The following is a 17,076-nucleotide window of genomic DNA, read 5'->3' as shown; positions in this document are numbered from 1 at the left end:
GTGTGTGTGTGTGTTTGTATTTGATGTGTGCAAATGCTGATCAGGCCACTATAACTCTCTATTTAAAGGTGATTTAGTCTCAGTTAGTCCAGGGAGTTCTGCTCTTGTTTAAAAGTTACTTTAAACCTAATGAGACTCACACTAACTAAAGTGTGATATACAGTAGTTGTCATGGTTACTGTGTCATGATAGAGCATTGCATGTGCTAATACAATAACATAATGGATACTTTTTAAAACTGTTAATCTTGGTTGTAAAACCAGTAATCTCTAATCTGTGTCAACACTGGTAGATAACCCTATGTATAGTAAACATTATCTGTATTATGGTGCTGAAAGTGTTTTGTAGTACAACCTGTTCGTATTTTTAGGTCAATGTGTTCATGTTGGTAGAGATCTTTTGCTGTTTTAGAATGAAATGATGCTGAGACGCCCATGAATAGAGTGTTCTGGTAGTTTGAGTGCATTTTGGATGTGATATTAACTGTTTTGCCAAGCCGCATGTTTGTAAAGGGATCCGTGTGAAGAGCTTTAAAACGGTGCACACAGCGTTGAGTACAGTGTGTAACCAGTTGTACAAAAAAAAACGGTGATACAACATGGATTATCTAAATGGATTCAAAAACTGCACTGCGTCAAGTAAGAGTGATTTCTGCCTCCATTTTGAGTCTGGCAGATTGTCATCTCCGGTTTTGTTTTAGTCTTTTCTGCCATTCGTTTTTGTACACAGAAGCAATCTGCATACCCAATTGTTTGCACCCCTCTACCAACAGGGAACCACTATTAGCCAATACATCTCCAGGTTTTGAATGACACGGTGGCTTTTGACTGCTCAAAGCAACACAGAACTTTCTTGTTTGGCCTGTGCACCTGATTGACAATGGCTTCAGCTAGACATTTTCCTCTCTACTGGCACAGACTGAATCCATTGCGGAGTGCATTTTCCCCAATGAGTTGGATTATTGCAAGTCTGGGACTGTACACGCTCTAGGGAGTGTGTATGCTTAAGGACAATTTGTGCCTCTAGCCTTCGCTGTAATTCTGTTGACAATGTTTGATTTCTTTCGGCAATTTGCCCCAAGAAGCCGAAGAGACATTTGTGCTCAGAAGACATGGGGCTGATTGTCTACACTCCTGGTAATGTAGGCTGCCTGCATTTTACTAAATTAAGTTTTCACATAGGAGCTCAGCAGGGAATCTGTTGTGGTATTATTATATCCATATTTTTCAAACATATTTACTGTTGAGTCTTTTTAGTGTTTCTTTCTTCTTTCCCAGACCAGCTGCTGCTGGAAAGATTTTGATTGATTGTGACTGTAAGAGCATAAAACATCATAGGGGCCGCAGAAGAAGCTCCTCCGGTTTTTGGCAGATCCCTGATGGTGATGATCATTACTACCCATTAAGGCATTGTGTCAAATGATGGCACCTGGGCTACAAGCAAAGGGAACAGTCACCGCTATTGCTCTGGCTCCTATTTTCACTGGTTCAGTTTGTGAGGCTGTGAACTTCAGGAAACCAAAATTTGTCAGAATAGCCAGGCTGGTAGAGAGACCCGAAGATACTCGGTAAAGGTTATACTTGTTAAAGTGTGTTTCAGTCACTGTCACCACTGGGAGTTGCAGTCCCTCCTGAGAGGAGCGGAGACAGCTGCAAATTGGGAGAAGATTTGAGGCGCGTTGACTGATTGTTTCTATGAAACTGAAGTATAGCTTTAGATCTAGTAATCTATAGATTTGTGCAAATATAGGTTTTTGACTTACTGGTGTAATTTACATGACTTTGGATGGTCCAAAAAATCCTGGATTGATTTATTGCCCTGCCCTAAGGAACAGGGGGTGAAACCCAGTCTGCAGTGTAAAAGTTGGACACACCCATCCCCACCCCAACTTTCATCCCCTCACATTTTGCTGTGCTGCATTAAATACATGCTTCCTTTTGTATTGCCACTAAAACATGTAAAAGATGTAAATCTTATTTGTCCCACAAAATGCAATCTGAATCCCTAGAGAGACTGGACTTCATTAAACAACATTTGAATAGAATTCTTGTACACTTTTCTGCATAAATCTTTCACCATGTTGCAAACTTTTGACATTGACCATTTACATTTCCTCAGACATTTTTAATAGATTGTTGAATAAGCTGTCATAGTGTTCGTTCAGGTTGCACATCTTCTGCCCTTGTGGATTTTCTTACGTCTGCCTCTGCCTCCCACAGTTGCATCGGGTGGACAACCTCAGCATGCTGGAGACGGGCACCATGGGAGCAAAGGCGTAATGAGGGAGAGGAGGGCAGCTGGTGACCCCTATTGGTCCTATTCAGGTGAGCTCTCATTTGTGCGCTTGCCAGAGCCCTCAGTAGGAGGGGAAATGTGTTTCTTTGACTTACTCACCCCTGTTCCAGCTTGCCTATAATTTTCTGGTTTTTGCCTACTTTTTTGCCAGTACCCCCTATTTCTTCCGTATTGCAGGAGCCGAAATAGACCGAATCAGGCATTTAGTATTCAATAGTTATATACCTGTACTGTAGGTTTTCATTGTCCTTAATTACTCTAATTAAACTAATGCACTTGAGAAAAAGAAGACAGAAAAAACTGATATATTATAAAGAGAGTTAACATTATGTTGTAGCCAACTGTGATTAATCCCAAATGATTTATTTATAGTCAGGTTTGGATCAAGCATGCAAATTGAGTGGATTGAAATGAGAATTACAAATACAAAAGTCGAACATGGCATATAGACAATTATGACCTCTAGTGTGTCACATTCAGTTGGCAGCCATTTCCAGCAGAACGCTTTTAAAAGTATAATTTATCAGAAATACAGTATGCCTAGCTGTTAAAGCCTAGCTAGTTTAGTTTTTAATTCCTGCTTCTATTATTGATAATATGCATGCTTTTAACGCTGAAGTAAGTGCTTCAGGGAATTCAGACTTGCCTCCTCCTCTAATCTCTCAGCCATCTACCTTAACAATCTGGAAAGATGGGCGGATATGGCTGCCGAGAGTGAACAGTCAGATACACGCTCTAATGGATGATTCATTATGTTCTCTTTTATGCCTGTAAATATTCTAGAGTCGTATGTGTTTACATATCCGTATTTGTTCAGTAAAGTTGGGGTCTGTTTTTCAAAGTGAAAGTGACAAATTGATGTGTAAACTCTGCTTACTGAAGTTTTTAAAGCAAATTTTTTATTTTTCTCATTCGGATAGGTACAAGGTTGTACATGTGCATTTGTTGTGATTACATAACTTCTTATCAAAAAATAGTGAGTCGCAACTTTGCTAACATAGCCAAACATCAAGTGCAACAACACAAGACACAGCAAGCCAGCTACTAATACTAACTGATCCAACAGCAAGAAGGCCAGCTTACCGTCTATCTTGCAGCTTTCTTTTTTAAAAGCTCAAGCCAGCGACTTAAAGACAGTCCGTGAGTCCGGTCTCTGTAGAGGCTGCTGAGCCTGGTTACGTTGTCCCGCTTGTCTGCCTCTGGTTCTAGTGCCCACACCACACTACTCTGACTTCCCAGTCCAGGCAGAACTGAGCTAACTAGCTAGTTACTTCAGCAACAAGTACAGCAATTTGTACAAATCACTTAAGAGTTGAGGCGGTAAAGCATTACACACTTCTCACGGGAGATCATTCCTGGCAACCCGGGTTTCATAGTGTGAGAACAGGCATTTGGGGTGCAGACTGGGAATGAAAGAGGCACCACTCTCCCAATTAGAAGTAAGTGTACCACTAAAATGATTTTGAAGCTGTTATTTTAAGGTAAAATTGTATAATGTTTCTTTAAGTGGCAGCAGCATAGTCATAGGCTTTACAAAGTTGTTTATTTCAAAGTCTGCAAAAAGCACATTTAGCTAAGCAAATATGAAAATATTTTGTAAAGAAGCTGTTCCTGCTGTAAACTTTAAAAGGCATTTTGTATAGTTTATTGAGAAATTTTCATTTCATTTTTAAATCCACGCTTTAGCACCATCAAGGTTACCAACATGCCATACATATATGCAGTATTTATATAGTGAATACGTTTTGCATCCACTCACTTACTATTTAAATATTGTTGCTCATTAAAAAATAAAAAAAAATGAATGAGGAAAACGCGCTTTCTGCATTATAAATTCCTTTTAAATGTAATAGTACGCTTTGTAAATGTATAGGCAGGTGGATGCAGATCCAGGAGATGTGTTGTTGGCTGGGAACAATTATGATGAGCACACATCAATGTTCTTTCACAGGACTGCTTCACATTCAACTATACACACTCACACCCCAGTGCAAACACAGCCCTCGGTTGGGCATTGAGCAGCTCTGGTGGGAAATGGGGGTTATGTACTTTGATCGAGGGCAGCTCATTGGAAGAGCTCAGGAAGTGAGGAACAGTCAGTAAAATTATATTTACAGGTTCCAAGGTCCAATAACATCACCTAGCAAATAACTAACTTGGTTCCTCTGCTCTTGGAGTGAATCACAGCTCTCAAAATGATTATACTCATGGAATATTCTGTCTTTGGCACTGCTGTTGTGAGTAAAAAATATGTGTATCTGTACATGTGTACAAAAGGCTTGATACAGACTTTTCACATTCCTTTGGTGAATTCAATTTGAGGGCCACATGTCTTTTATTTGACTGAATGTTATGTATGCCATGTTTGTGCATAGAGTTGGATGCACGCTTAACAAGAGGCGGGCTAGTAATTGGGAGAAGATAGGATCTCTTAATGTTTTTTTTAATTTTAACATAGGGAGGTTGGAGAAAAACATTGCTAAACATCAGGTCAGGCAACTCGCTGATGGCTTGATTTTGGACGTTCATTTCAGGCCCCGTTCAGAGCACTTATTCCTACCAGTGAAGGCAGCTGGCTGATTGTACTGAGAAAAGGGAAGCATTGAGGGAACACAGAAATGTCCATTGCTTTGGAAAGGTAATTAGTGGCTAAGGCTGTGAATGGGGGACAGACAAGCGTGCCTTAGCAGCTAAATGGTTATTAAGGGCATTTGCTCTGTGCAAGTGAGTGTAAAAGAAATGCACACAGTAGGGTTAGCCTGAAGCTAGAAGGTACTGGTGCAAAATAGAATTCAGTTCTAGGAGCTAAACACGTATAGAGTACAGAACCCATTGTTTCACACATTTTCCACACCCTTCACTGTGTATCCTACAGTCTACAGAACAGTTTGAAGAATGTAGAACATGAGTGTCAGAAACTGGAGCAGTAGCAAATACAATTGAGCAACAATTTAGAGAGTTCAGTTGTAAAAGTTTAATTGTACAACATATTGTTGAATTAATGTTGAGAAAGTGTAAACATTCGGTTTCTTCAACGTTTTTTTTAATATGAGATAATGGTTTGAGTTTTTACATAAGGTGATGATATTAATGTCATCAGTATCAAAATATATTCCATAGTTTTCATGATAAGAGAGATTTCTAAACCCCCCCTTTAACACATTAATCCAATGCATTGAGGAGCGAGGCGCACGGTGTAATGAGAGCTCTTATCATCCCATGACACGTCACCCTTCTGTGTGCTTTGGTTATGAACCTCACTGAAAGTAGCCTCGAAACCTACACCCTGAAATTTGATTAAAAGTTATTTAAGGCATGGTGTGTGAGTGTGCGTTTGTGTGTGAGTGTGAGTGCGCGTGCATGCCTGTGCGTGTGTGTGTGTGTAGGCATTTTTCATAAGAGGGATGATATCATACTCCCTATAAGACTCCCACAGGAACAGGGCTATGCATCATTTCCCCCTTTTTATATCTCTGCAGGTTTTCACATCTTCTCTGTTAGTTTCTCTGGCTTCCTTTATCAGTATTTTTATGTTTTGGGGCAATATAGGCAGTAGTTTGCTTTTGATTGCACTCTTGTTGATTTATTGTTCTAGTTTAATTACAGCACAACAGTTGGAGTACCTTAATGTGCATTTGCAGAGGCATTATGCCTGATCCCCCTTAACAGTGTGTAGGATGAAGAAAAAAAAAGAAAAACCGAGCAAAGAAATAATGGCATTAGATGTAGAAAAATATAGATGAACAACCTGAAGAAAGTAGTCTACTACACTTGATTGTTTTTACTGCATTATGAGATTTTGTCAAGTCCCCTAATTAACTCGCCTGTCATTTCAGGCTGATATTAAGCCCAATGAAAGATTTATATCCTTGCTGTGCTCACTAAGAATGTATGATTTGGGTTTATAAAAAAAAGAAAACCGTGCGTAGTTGGAGAAATAAAAAATGCAGTAAAGACCACATGATGATACTGTAGCCCAAATCATTTACATGACGATAGTCTACCTCCGCAAATGAATAATATAGCTATTAAAGCGCTACATCTCAGGGATTTTTCACATTTATTACCTACTCCAAGCTCTGTAGAGATGGAGCTCCTACTGTCTGTTTTCATCCAGCAGTCATGGATGTTTGGATGGGAGCCACCCTGACGAGCTGTTTTAGCCACTGAAAGAGCCTGCGTTTGTCTGATACGTGCGGATTATATTTCCCCTCAGCCTGACTGTTTTATTCCACTTCACTGAGGTTGCCCGTGATCATTAGCAATCTTTCCACTCATGTCTCACATAATGAAGTGAATGAAGTGTCATTTTCAATCAATTGCTATGTTGATCCAACTTAATTAGTACTTTAGAGGATACAAAACAAGATTAGGTAACTCACTGTTCTTGATTGCCAGGGCTGTTTGTTTTGGCTTTGAATTAACTCTCCTTTCTACGGCTGCACGCACTTTCTGTAGCTGCTTATTGTGTTTCTTCACTACTTTCAATCGATCACAGTATTCTCTTTAATTTTTGGTTAAAAATATGTGGCTAAGAAATTGCACTGATTTGGTATTCCCAGCTTTTAAGATAAACATGTCAGTCATACTTTTATTTCATATTATTCTGCAGTTGTGCGATTGATCTCGTTATAGAGACACACAGTTTTTGTAAAAAAAACAAACCACAGGGGTTTATGGATTGATTTCAAAATGTGACTGCTTCTCAGATTAGTGAGTTGGTTCTGACATGCTAAACCCTATGATTCACCTTAAATTGGCTGAGTGCTTGCGAAGGCAGTGCACTTTGTCTCTTGTGGTTTGACACCCCCTACAAAGGCTGGAGGGAAAAGAGCAAAGCCATGTTGTCATGGTGCCCGACAGAAGGAGCTCTGCCTCCTGGAGGTAATGAATCGAGAGGAGGATTGCTCCCCGTAGACCTCCATGTATGAGAAGCACTTGACTTTAAAGCAAAGCTCCCTGACTGTACAGCCGAACAGGGTTTAGGCATGGAGGGTAAAGTATGGGGAATTCTATACACGGATCCAGGGACATACTCCACAGGGATGAAGATAAAAAAAAAAAAAAAAACAGCCTAACGTGTGTTTTCCTGTAAGTTTTTTCGATGAGATAGGTGAGGGAATTTTTGTAAGAGCTCCAAAGATCTTTCCGCGCTCTCCCATTGATGAAATGTGATTTATTGTAAATAATGATGTTTTGCTCCTGATTGTTTGAGACAATCAAATAATAGATATTAAATCCATTGTGGGATTTGTTTTGTATCATGAATCATGATACACAATTTTTGTTGTCCAAATGAACACTGCAAAGCAATTGCTAAAATCAGATTTCTGCCAGAATGAAATACTTAGAATGGCAGCTAAAAATCACAGTTGAATTTAATTTCCAATTATCATGCAGTCCAATGACATTACCATGAACTAGACAATATGTCCTGTGATTTTCCAAACAATGTGACTGTAAGTAATATGAATCTCAGGAGGGGGTGTTTCAGTTATCGCAATATTTTTGCATTACCCCGTCAAAAATATACATTAGTAGGTCATTAGTAGGTTTGTGAGACTGTCAGTTCAACAGAATCTTTATATTAATCTGCTGGTTGGTAAAGCTTTTCCTCCACCCCAAACTCCGCCCTCTAACATGTACTTATGCCTTCAAAGTAATAGATTTTCCTGCTCTCCAAAGGGACTGTAGATTGTGTTGTTTATGTATGTGTGTGTGTGTGTGTGTGTGTGTGTTTCTGTGTCACTCCCAGCAACATCAGTGAATGCATCTTTATCCAACACATTAGTATGTATGTAGTGTTGCCAAAGCAGCCGTTTGTATGTTAGTTTACATTTTACAATGTTCAACTAAACAATAGTAACTCACAAAGCATTGTGAATTAGAATTTACTAAATGCTATAGTATACTGAACCAACCTGTTGGAGATACTTTGGATTTGAGGGCAACACACTCTGACAGGGTATGACAAGCGTTAAAGCACCTGCATCCCTTGTTTTCTATGTAGGACTGCACACTGGCCGTAACAAACATCATTGCTAGTTGACACATGTCAGCTGTCCAGGAAAGCATCAATTTTATCACATTTAACCCCTCTGACTGACACATCCTGGCTACTGTACCCTGACTACTACTTCTTTCTGTGCGGTGCATTGGTGTGTGCTACAGGTGTCAGTCGACGCAACGCTACGTGACACGACACACATCACATTTAGAACAGTCTCCCCTTTTCCCCTTTATTTTGAGAATAGGAACAGTGTTCGTTTACAGTAGAGTCAAACTCGTAGGATCTTCTGAACTTTGTTGTGCTCATCCTGCAACATTCCTCTACTGCTTCCCGTAGCCACAGTGCTTTCTGGTCTTGATTAATTTCTTCCTCCTGGGAGAACAGAGAGAGATTCATCTGTCTTACACTCCTGCATTTGTAGTCACAGCCATTCTCTGTGATGATGGAAGCTTAACACAACATCATCTATATTCCTCGAGTCTAGCTGATGTGTTGTATCAACCTGTAGTTGTACCTGCACTCATTCTCGGAGAAAATGAGAGGTGCAGGAACACTAATTATTAAAAATGAATTTCGCTGGGGCCCAAGCCGACTCATTATTCATCTTGGTTATTGCTAGCAGTTTGGATCAGCCTTCGTGTGCCAGAATTGGTCCATTTGTCTCTGTCAGGGGTGGGCCCTTGACAGATGTGCCAATATGGCTGCCGAAGTTGTGTGCTCGGGGAGAGGCATCTTAATTCTCCATGATGTATCACACTGGCAGCAACCAATTTAGCAGAATTGAGCTCCAAATCATCTTACTTCCCACTGCTTCTGACAATCTGTTTCCTTTCTCTAGATGAGGTAAATATATTAAAGATGGAAATAAATTAGGAATTCCCGCACCCTGAGCTAAATCAGTGAGTTTTTGTTGCAGTTGATTGTTTGTATTGTCGCATTGGCATGTCCAGAGAACGGTATCCTGGGCCTGCACCACCCAATGCACAGCAGCTATGATAAATACATACTGGTTTCTCTGTTTAGGGTAGATTGATGTATTGAACCGACAGGTTTGTTGTGCAAACCTAATTAATTTAATTTCAGGTGTCACATGGCGTTGGTGTGCCTTGTAGCAGCATATTAGGCCTTGTTGGTGGCTCAGGTCCAACATAATGGATGTGGACATGCTTGGTCTTCTGGGATTGCAATATTGAGGAAGAGTGAGATTGCCAGCCCACAGGTTTCCTCTCTAATGTGGTTATGCTGATGAGCTGGAATCATCTAGCTAGCAGCTCAGCAAATTTTTAAACTCATAATCATGATGACTTACTTTGTAATGAGTACATATCCCCCCCAGAGGTGAGGAGTTAACTGCAGGGGGCAAGGCCGTAAAAGGGCATAATGGTAAAACGTTGGAAGATTTGCAATGCTTTGCTTGAATTATAAAACCCTGTTTGATAGACAATCATATGTTCAAATGCTGCGAGGTATGTAAGCATAAAATTGCACTTGCAGGCCTGCAAGCCACTGAGTAGTAAGTGTATAGAAGCAATTGATGGCATTTAGTACTGCATCACCTCTAGATCCCGGGCGTTTCCGGGCTTGTTTTATCATCTATTCTGTGCTACTATCTCTAGTTTACTCAATTACACCGCTAACTATTGATTCCTGTCTGGATTCTAAATTATACGGACACTCGCTGTGTAAACATGTAGCCATTGTTGTCCCTGCTTAGCTTGCAGAACAACTGCAACATAGAAGAGTAATGGCTGCTGAGGAGGTGAGCTGAGCTTAGAGAGGGCAATAGCTCAGAGTGGTTCAAGCTTTTTTTTTTTTTGTCCTGTGATTTTGTGAGCTAATGCTGTGGGTGCTGAGTTTCTGTTCTCGGAATTTATGTATTATACATTTATTAAAATTTTTGTAATTGTGTAAATATTGGGTCTATGATTTGGGTTATTAACTATGAAGTAAGATAAAATCTCAGAAGATAGCCCGTACATAGCCACCATGAAATCCAAAACAATCTCTCTGCAAACCATTTGACATATTTATGTCAATTTAGGGCGATCCAACTTCATATTCTCACAGTAGCAGGCAGACAGAAGATCACTCAGGCCTGTCATTCTTTGTCTTGTAGACTCTCATTACTCATTTAAGTGGGACCTCATATACCTGCAAGGGGGTAATAAATAATGTAGATGTACAGTATCATGAAATTATTGGGGTGGAAGCTGTTCTTTGCTCTATGTGTGCATATTGGACAAAAGGTTTGGACTATCAAACACCCTCACCCTTAAACCTGAAAGCTGAAAATGATTTCCATACAGCAGGAGTGGGCAGGATTTATAAATGGACCTTGTTGATTGAATTGAGCAAAGTAATCCCCATGTTGGAAAATATTGTGAGCGTGCTGCTAATGTGTCCAGTTTCAGCCTTTTCCCTGTTATTTTCTTTTATAAAATATGTATTTATTTATTTATATTACAGCATTTTAGCCTCAAGCAGCAGAGGGGGAAAAAAAGATAGAGGGCAAAGGACCACTCGTCAGTCATCCATGTGCACACTACTGCCTCTGTCATTAGCTGCTTTGGTAATATCACCAAGCTCATATTTTCATTTCATTTCGTTGCCATTTACAGTAAGGTGGACGTTGTTTTCTCAGTACCTACGTCTGTAGGAGGACGTCGTAGTGAAGGTGCAAGAACAGGTAGTTCAGTTGAGGGGATTGAGAATTAAAATTTTCTACTTTCAAGTCAAACTTTTTTTGAATTTTTATGTTCATACCTAGTGTAAAACCTCCCCATAGCAACTTTAATTATGAAATGAATTTAAGCGGTCTTCACCAGCATTCACAGCTTTGGAATTAATGTTCTGTTCCTCTATGCGAGCTCTCTCCTCCTTTCTATCCCTTGATTTCCTTCCTCATGTTGCTCTCCTAATGCTGGCTGCATCTCAATTCTGAGCAGGGGTCTGCGTGTGGATGCTATGGGGGTAGTGAGGAGGGTGAGACACTGACTGGATTAAGGCTGGATTTAAAATGGCGACTTGCTGTGCTTAGCTCAACACTCATCTGGGGATGTGGTCATGTGCTATCTTGTGATTTGTGGCCTAATTAGTGGTTTTGGAGGTACGTAGGGCTAAAGATCTTGCACAGTTCCTCACTGTGTTTTAATTTCTTCCACTCTCTTCCCTCTCGGTGTCTACTGACTGGCACATGGACCCACTCTCAAGCTGTAAAAATACAAGCAAAGGATGACCGTTAAACCACACGATAAGTAGCAGACATTACGGTGTAGCTGTGCAGAGAGAGGACTCTCCATACAGCCAATTTATCCTCATCTGCCGCAGCAAATAAACACGTGTGTTTAGTTCAGGTCAAAGTCCACAGCTGCAAAAGTTACAGATTTAAATCTGGCTGAAGCTGATGCTCAACTCCGCCAAGAAGGTCATGTTTAGATGACCTCTGTTTACAGACATATCCCATACTAATGGCTAGATTGACTTGGACTTGTTGTTGTAGCTGTAGTCTCTTCAGAAAGTTCATGCAACAAATAGAAAGGTACCTTTTAAATATGGAGACTCTATGACCTTTCCTGTATGCACCATTATCCAAACTTTGGCTGCACACAACCTACTGTATTATTATCTCCCCAAGACACTGTTTAATATGCAAATAATGGCTAACTTGGGAGATTATTAGAACTTGTATAAGGTTTTCACTTTAAATGGGTTCATGTTTTTAATTTGCCTTCCTTGCATATGTGAATGCTTCTTGCTGATTTGAATATCAATCTAAACTTGAAAATATTACACTCTACTACTACTACTAATAGTGCAACTACTTCTAGTAGTACTTCTAGGAAAAGTTATAGTAATGTTCCACTGTTGGCTCACTGTCAATTAATTATTTTTCCATCTTTCCTTTGTCAGGGAATCTCTAGTCCTAGTGTGTGAAAGTGCGTTTTTGCACATCCGTGTATTTCTAAGAAATAGAATAGCTTGTAAGCTTTTGGAAGATAATTACAATGTCAGGACAGTGCATGTAATCTCAGTCCCAGACAGCTTGTGTACATGTGATTTGCTGAGCTGATCACACACTTTGTGGTGAAATATGAGAATCTGATGCTGATACTTCCTCCCCCAGTTTCATTCACAATCTGTATCTGATACTGAAAATTGCGACCAATATTGGATATTGAGCAGGCGACTGAATGTCTGTAACTGCCATGTCACACATTGTGAGAGGAGATAAGCTTTTGTATTATGGGTGATTTAGGGAGGATTGTTGAGACATTTTTTTCACAGTATAAAATTGGCACTGTAGGACCAAACACCAAAAATAGCACCTCCTAACAAAATAATATGTACAAGCTGGCAAAGTAAAATACCAGATAACATGTCATCTGAGGCTTCGCTGTGTGGGTGGAGATCTTTCACCTCTACCTGCTGACTGTGGCTAATGGTCTGCTTAGTGGTGACCTCATGCTGTGGGGTCATCCTGACGCCATGATTGGCAGGTAAGTGAGAGGCTTCTGTGTGTCTTTCAACCTCTGTCCCCTTGGGAGACAGCAGCCTGCCTGTCTGCTTATGCCTGTCCTGGTTTTATCGCTCTGCAGTGACCCACAGTCAACTTATCCTCCTGCCAGTGCATCCCTTAGTGAAGGGGACGAGGACCTTCTGGCAGGCTACCACCGCTTCCTCTCCCCTCCCTATCTGATGGCCAGCTGCTTTATGCGAGACTGGTGACACAATTGGTTCTGTAATCTTTGAGATGTGTTTGGCATTTTCAGCCATGCTCGCCCCATGCCTTTAGGCATGGCAGTGTCTGCATGTCTGTCGTTCCACTACTTTGGTCCAGACTGAAATATCTCTTGGATGGATTGCCATGAAATTTTGTACAGATGTCCATGTACCCAGGGGATGAATCCTATTGACTTTGGCAATCCTTTGACTTCTCTTGTCGTGCCACCAGCATGTCAAAGTTAAAACTTGTTTTAACTCACATGGTGAATATGGTAAATATTATACATGTATAACATCAGCTTGTCAGCATTGCCATTGTGAGCATGTTTGCATGTTGATGTGAGCATTTAGCTCAAAGCACCACTGTGCCCAAGTACAGCTGCTAGCATGCCTGCAGACTCTCGTCTTATTCCCCTTTGTCATCAAGTTTTAACATGCAAGACTTGTTACAATATGCAGCAGTCTTGTTTGGCATTTGGCATGACTGTAGTTGAAGAGAGTGGGGCATGAAGTAACACATACATGATTAAAGGGTGCTCCGATTGATCCGTCACAGATCGTAATCGGACAATATTTGCTTTTTATTACTCTGATTGGCGAGAGCCGATCAGCTGACGCATTTATTTTATTCCACAGGAAGTTTATTCAGTCTGTGACACACATAGATTTACTTGGGCTGGCTGCCGGTATATTAACAGTCGGGGATTCATTTTAGTATTTTGCGGAGAGAGGAAGAGAGAGGGAGAGACGTAATCTGGTGGATGTTTTACAAGCACTGAGCAGGTAAAGCAACAGTTTTGTTTTTGATGAGGCGAAGCCATTCTGCTGTTGGGGAAAATGGAATCGCATGACAAAACATTCAAAACACGAGTTGTGTTTCTTGGGCGACTTCATAAAACATACAGCTGACCAACAAAGAGACAGAGCAAACACATACAGCCTATAAGGAGAGAGGAGCAGAGAGAGGCAGGGCGGGGCAAGCCGGTGTGGGCTTGTGTGCGTCACTGTAAACATAAGGCTTTAAATAGACCCAGTGATTGGTGATCGGTATCGGCGGATACTGATCGGCCTGCAAAACCCTGATCTGAGCACCCTTATATATGATGTCACTGTACAAAAAGCACACAAGCAAGTGAATTTTAGACCACGAGAGTCATTCTTGCTATCTAGACATTGTAATATGATTGATGTCAGTCACTCTACGATAACCAAATGTGCACTTTAAAACTGACACAAGACAAAGTGAACATCATGTAGAGACCCTGTTTCCCCTTATACCCAATTGGATTAAAATTTATTCTGACGAGCCAGCATCATCATTGTTAAAATTCTGCACTCTCGCTAGTGAGTGGAGAAAGTGGTAACAGCATGGCCTTTTCTAATAGTCTGGTGCAGAAGTCCTAGCTTAGTGGAAGCTCCAAGAGCCAAAGAAGAGATAATTAAACTAATGGATGAAGCTGCATAAATAGAATGTGAGGGTATGACAGTTCAGAAAGAGGTGATGGCTCGGAGTGAGATAAGCTGCTCGCTGAAAGGAAGCGTAACAATAGGAATAGATGGAAATGGCGATGTGACAAATTGGAGATGGATTCAGTTTCATTTTTGCAGGGTGTGTGCGTGTGTGCACGCGTGTGCGAATGTTACTAACATAAATACATATTGTGCAGATGTCTTTACACATCACAGTATTTGTTCTACTTCAGCCCCAGTGCTTCATCTCCATTGTAAAGGTTCCCTGATTTGAATAACTACTGAAATACTAATTATTCCTTAATATTGATGGGCTGTGATTTGAGTACAATTGCCATTTCTAATATTAAAACGTTCATCGCACGACCAGCTGCAGGACATGAGTGCTGAGGTTAGTGTCTGTGCTTCCGACAGTTAGCTGATATGAAACAGTTGCCCTTGGACAAAGCAGAGTAATGTAGCGTCACTAATCAGTGTTTCACTTTGCGGCTCTACAGAGGAGGTCTGTGTTCCGCTCGACAGAGTGCTCACCTCTCTCTCCTGTTTACAATTAGCAAGAGGTTTCCTTACACTTATGCAGTATTGAATTGGTGTCAATGTGCACTTATACACAGAGAGGACAAAACCCAAGAGAGAACATTTACTTCTTTTTATATTGTGTGAACAACTTTTGAAATGTGTGGAAAAGCACTTATGAAGTTTAAAGGAAACTTTTATTTACTTGCGTTTTCTTTTTTTTTTTTTTTTTTGCGGTTAGTCATTAGCCAGGCAAATATAAGGTTTGTAATCCTAAACTAATTGAAGAAAATTAGAGGGAAGTGTTTTATAAGACAGCATATTCTACATCATATATAATACTTTTGAATATAATACTTTTCATTTTCAGGGACCAAAGTCATTTGAGCTGCATGTGAATAAAAATCTCTGTAGGGGAGATGATTTGTCACACAAAGTGAAGTTTGCCTTGTTTGTTACTGACATACCGGTTACAGGGAAGGTAAAAATCACAGGTCACAATAACACTTACTTTTGAAACATTGGGCATTATTGTTTGATAACCACATGAATTATCATGAATTATTCCTCACCCTTGCTTTCCTATATAAACAATTCAATTTCTCTAGAACTGGGCAAGGTTTATTCTTACAGATGTTATTATGAAAGACATTTTACTACTGGGCTACTGTTTTGATAATTGTTGGAATAAAAGGAGTAAAGAAATGTTAAAGAGCTAAAGGATTAGCATCTTATTTTTGGCCCAAATTCATTTACTAGTGAGTTTTTCATTAATTTAATTAGATTAAATTAAATACAAACCTTTTGGTTTAAGCTTTGAATGCTTTTGGAGATGAGCGTGTTTTGTGTGGATGTAATCATTTGCCATAGTGAATGCACAAAAATAATGAACACATTTGTCCAGTTAAAACACTACAATTGTTATAACAAATGCTCAAATTGTCTAGCACTCAATTCAAACGCTGATCAGCTTTAATCCACAACCGAGAGCCCCGCTGAACTCGGTCGGGTTCAAAGAATGAATGCCAACAAAAGCTGTCTGATCAGTTTGTGTCACCTCTTGATTAAATGTTTATTTAATTGTTTACATTGGCAGTTTTTAAAACACAATGAAACTGAATTTAATCACATTAATTAAATATTATAATCACTCCACATTGCATCCTTTTTACCTTTCAACAGACGTCCAAACAGAACTCAAGAGATGAAACCTAATAATTCAGCACAACACTGAAGGTGCATAAACTTGAAGAGACGAAACATGCGACTAAATAACACTCAAGCCTTAAACATTCTTGTATGGGCATTATCATGTAGAAAAATAAAAGGGGGCATAACGGACCTTGGTCTAAATGGTTTTTATGTAAGAAAATGAGCTGAGAACACGTAATCAGATGGAACCTGAAAATGCGTAGCTATTTGCCATAGCTATAGTTTCTAAAAATGAACTGTGCCTTTTTTAAGTAAGAGGTGTAGAAAAAAAAAAAACTCACTCCCTTTGTGTGTGTATATGGTGTTAATGTTTTTTTCTTTAGAGTAAGTTACATACCGCTAAGCAGAGATATCACAGTGTTTTTTTTTTTACAAACCATATGATGTTAACAAAATGTGTTTACACAGGGCTGTTAACTTTCACGTATTGAGCGATAAGACTCACACAGTGGACTGTAATCACCAATTCCTCTCTGCTTTGAAAAGTTTATATCTGAGTTAAGGTAATTATTCTGTGGACATAAGTGCAAAAAGATGCTACAGCGTACAGCTGTTGGATGTGAGAGAGTGAGCCGTCCACCTGCTGCTGCTTCTCCAATCACCTGCCTTGCCTGTCGCAGAACAGCAGCTGTGCTGTGAGGCAGACGAGCGGGGACACTTCGAGAGTGATTGCCCACAAACTGCACCCATCTCTCCTTCCTCCAGAATGCTGCATAAGTTAGTTTGGTAACACTTGTTTTATTCAAAAATAAAAGTGTACAACTATATATAATGGGCCCTGAGCGTATTTGCTTATGCTGGCTGTGTACACGCTTGTTAAGTTTGCAGTGAGGCATTGTATACTGTATACT

General features: G+C 40.0%; 1 protein-coding gene across 2 annotated transcripts in view; it reads left to right on the top strand.

Annotated features, from left to right (window-relative positions):
• Window positions 1-17,076, top strand: part of ca16b (carbonic anhydrase XVI b) — a 96,036-nt gene that overhangs the window by 19,532 nt on the left and 59,428 nt on the right. For both annotated transcript variants that reach the window (XM_035661934.1, XM_035661933.1), the window contains exon 2: window positions 2,220-2,324. In XM_035661934.1, the coding sequence (XP_035517827.1) occupies window positions 2,220-2,324 (105 nt within the window). The remainder of the gene's footprint in view (window positions 1-2,219; window positions 2,325-17,076) is intronic.

This window comes from Morone saxatilis, unplaced genomic scaffold (genome assembly GCF_004916995.1).
Source record: "Morone saxatilis isolate NCDOM2014 unplaced genomic scaffold, NCSU_SB_2.0 Contig18, whole genome shotgun sequence".
NCBI classification, from domain to species: Eukaryota; Metazoa; Chordata; class Actinopteri; family Moronidae; genus Morone; species Morone saxatilis.
This window is presented reverse-complemented; position numbering and strand designations above follow the sequence as displayed.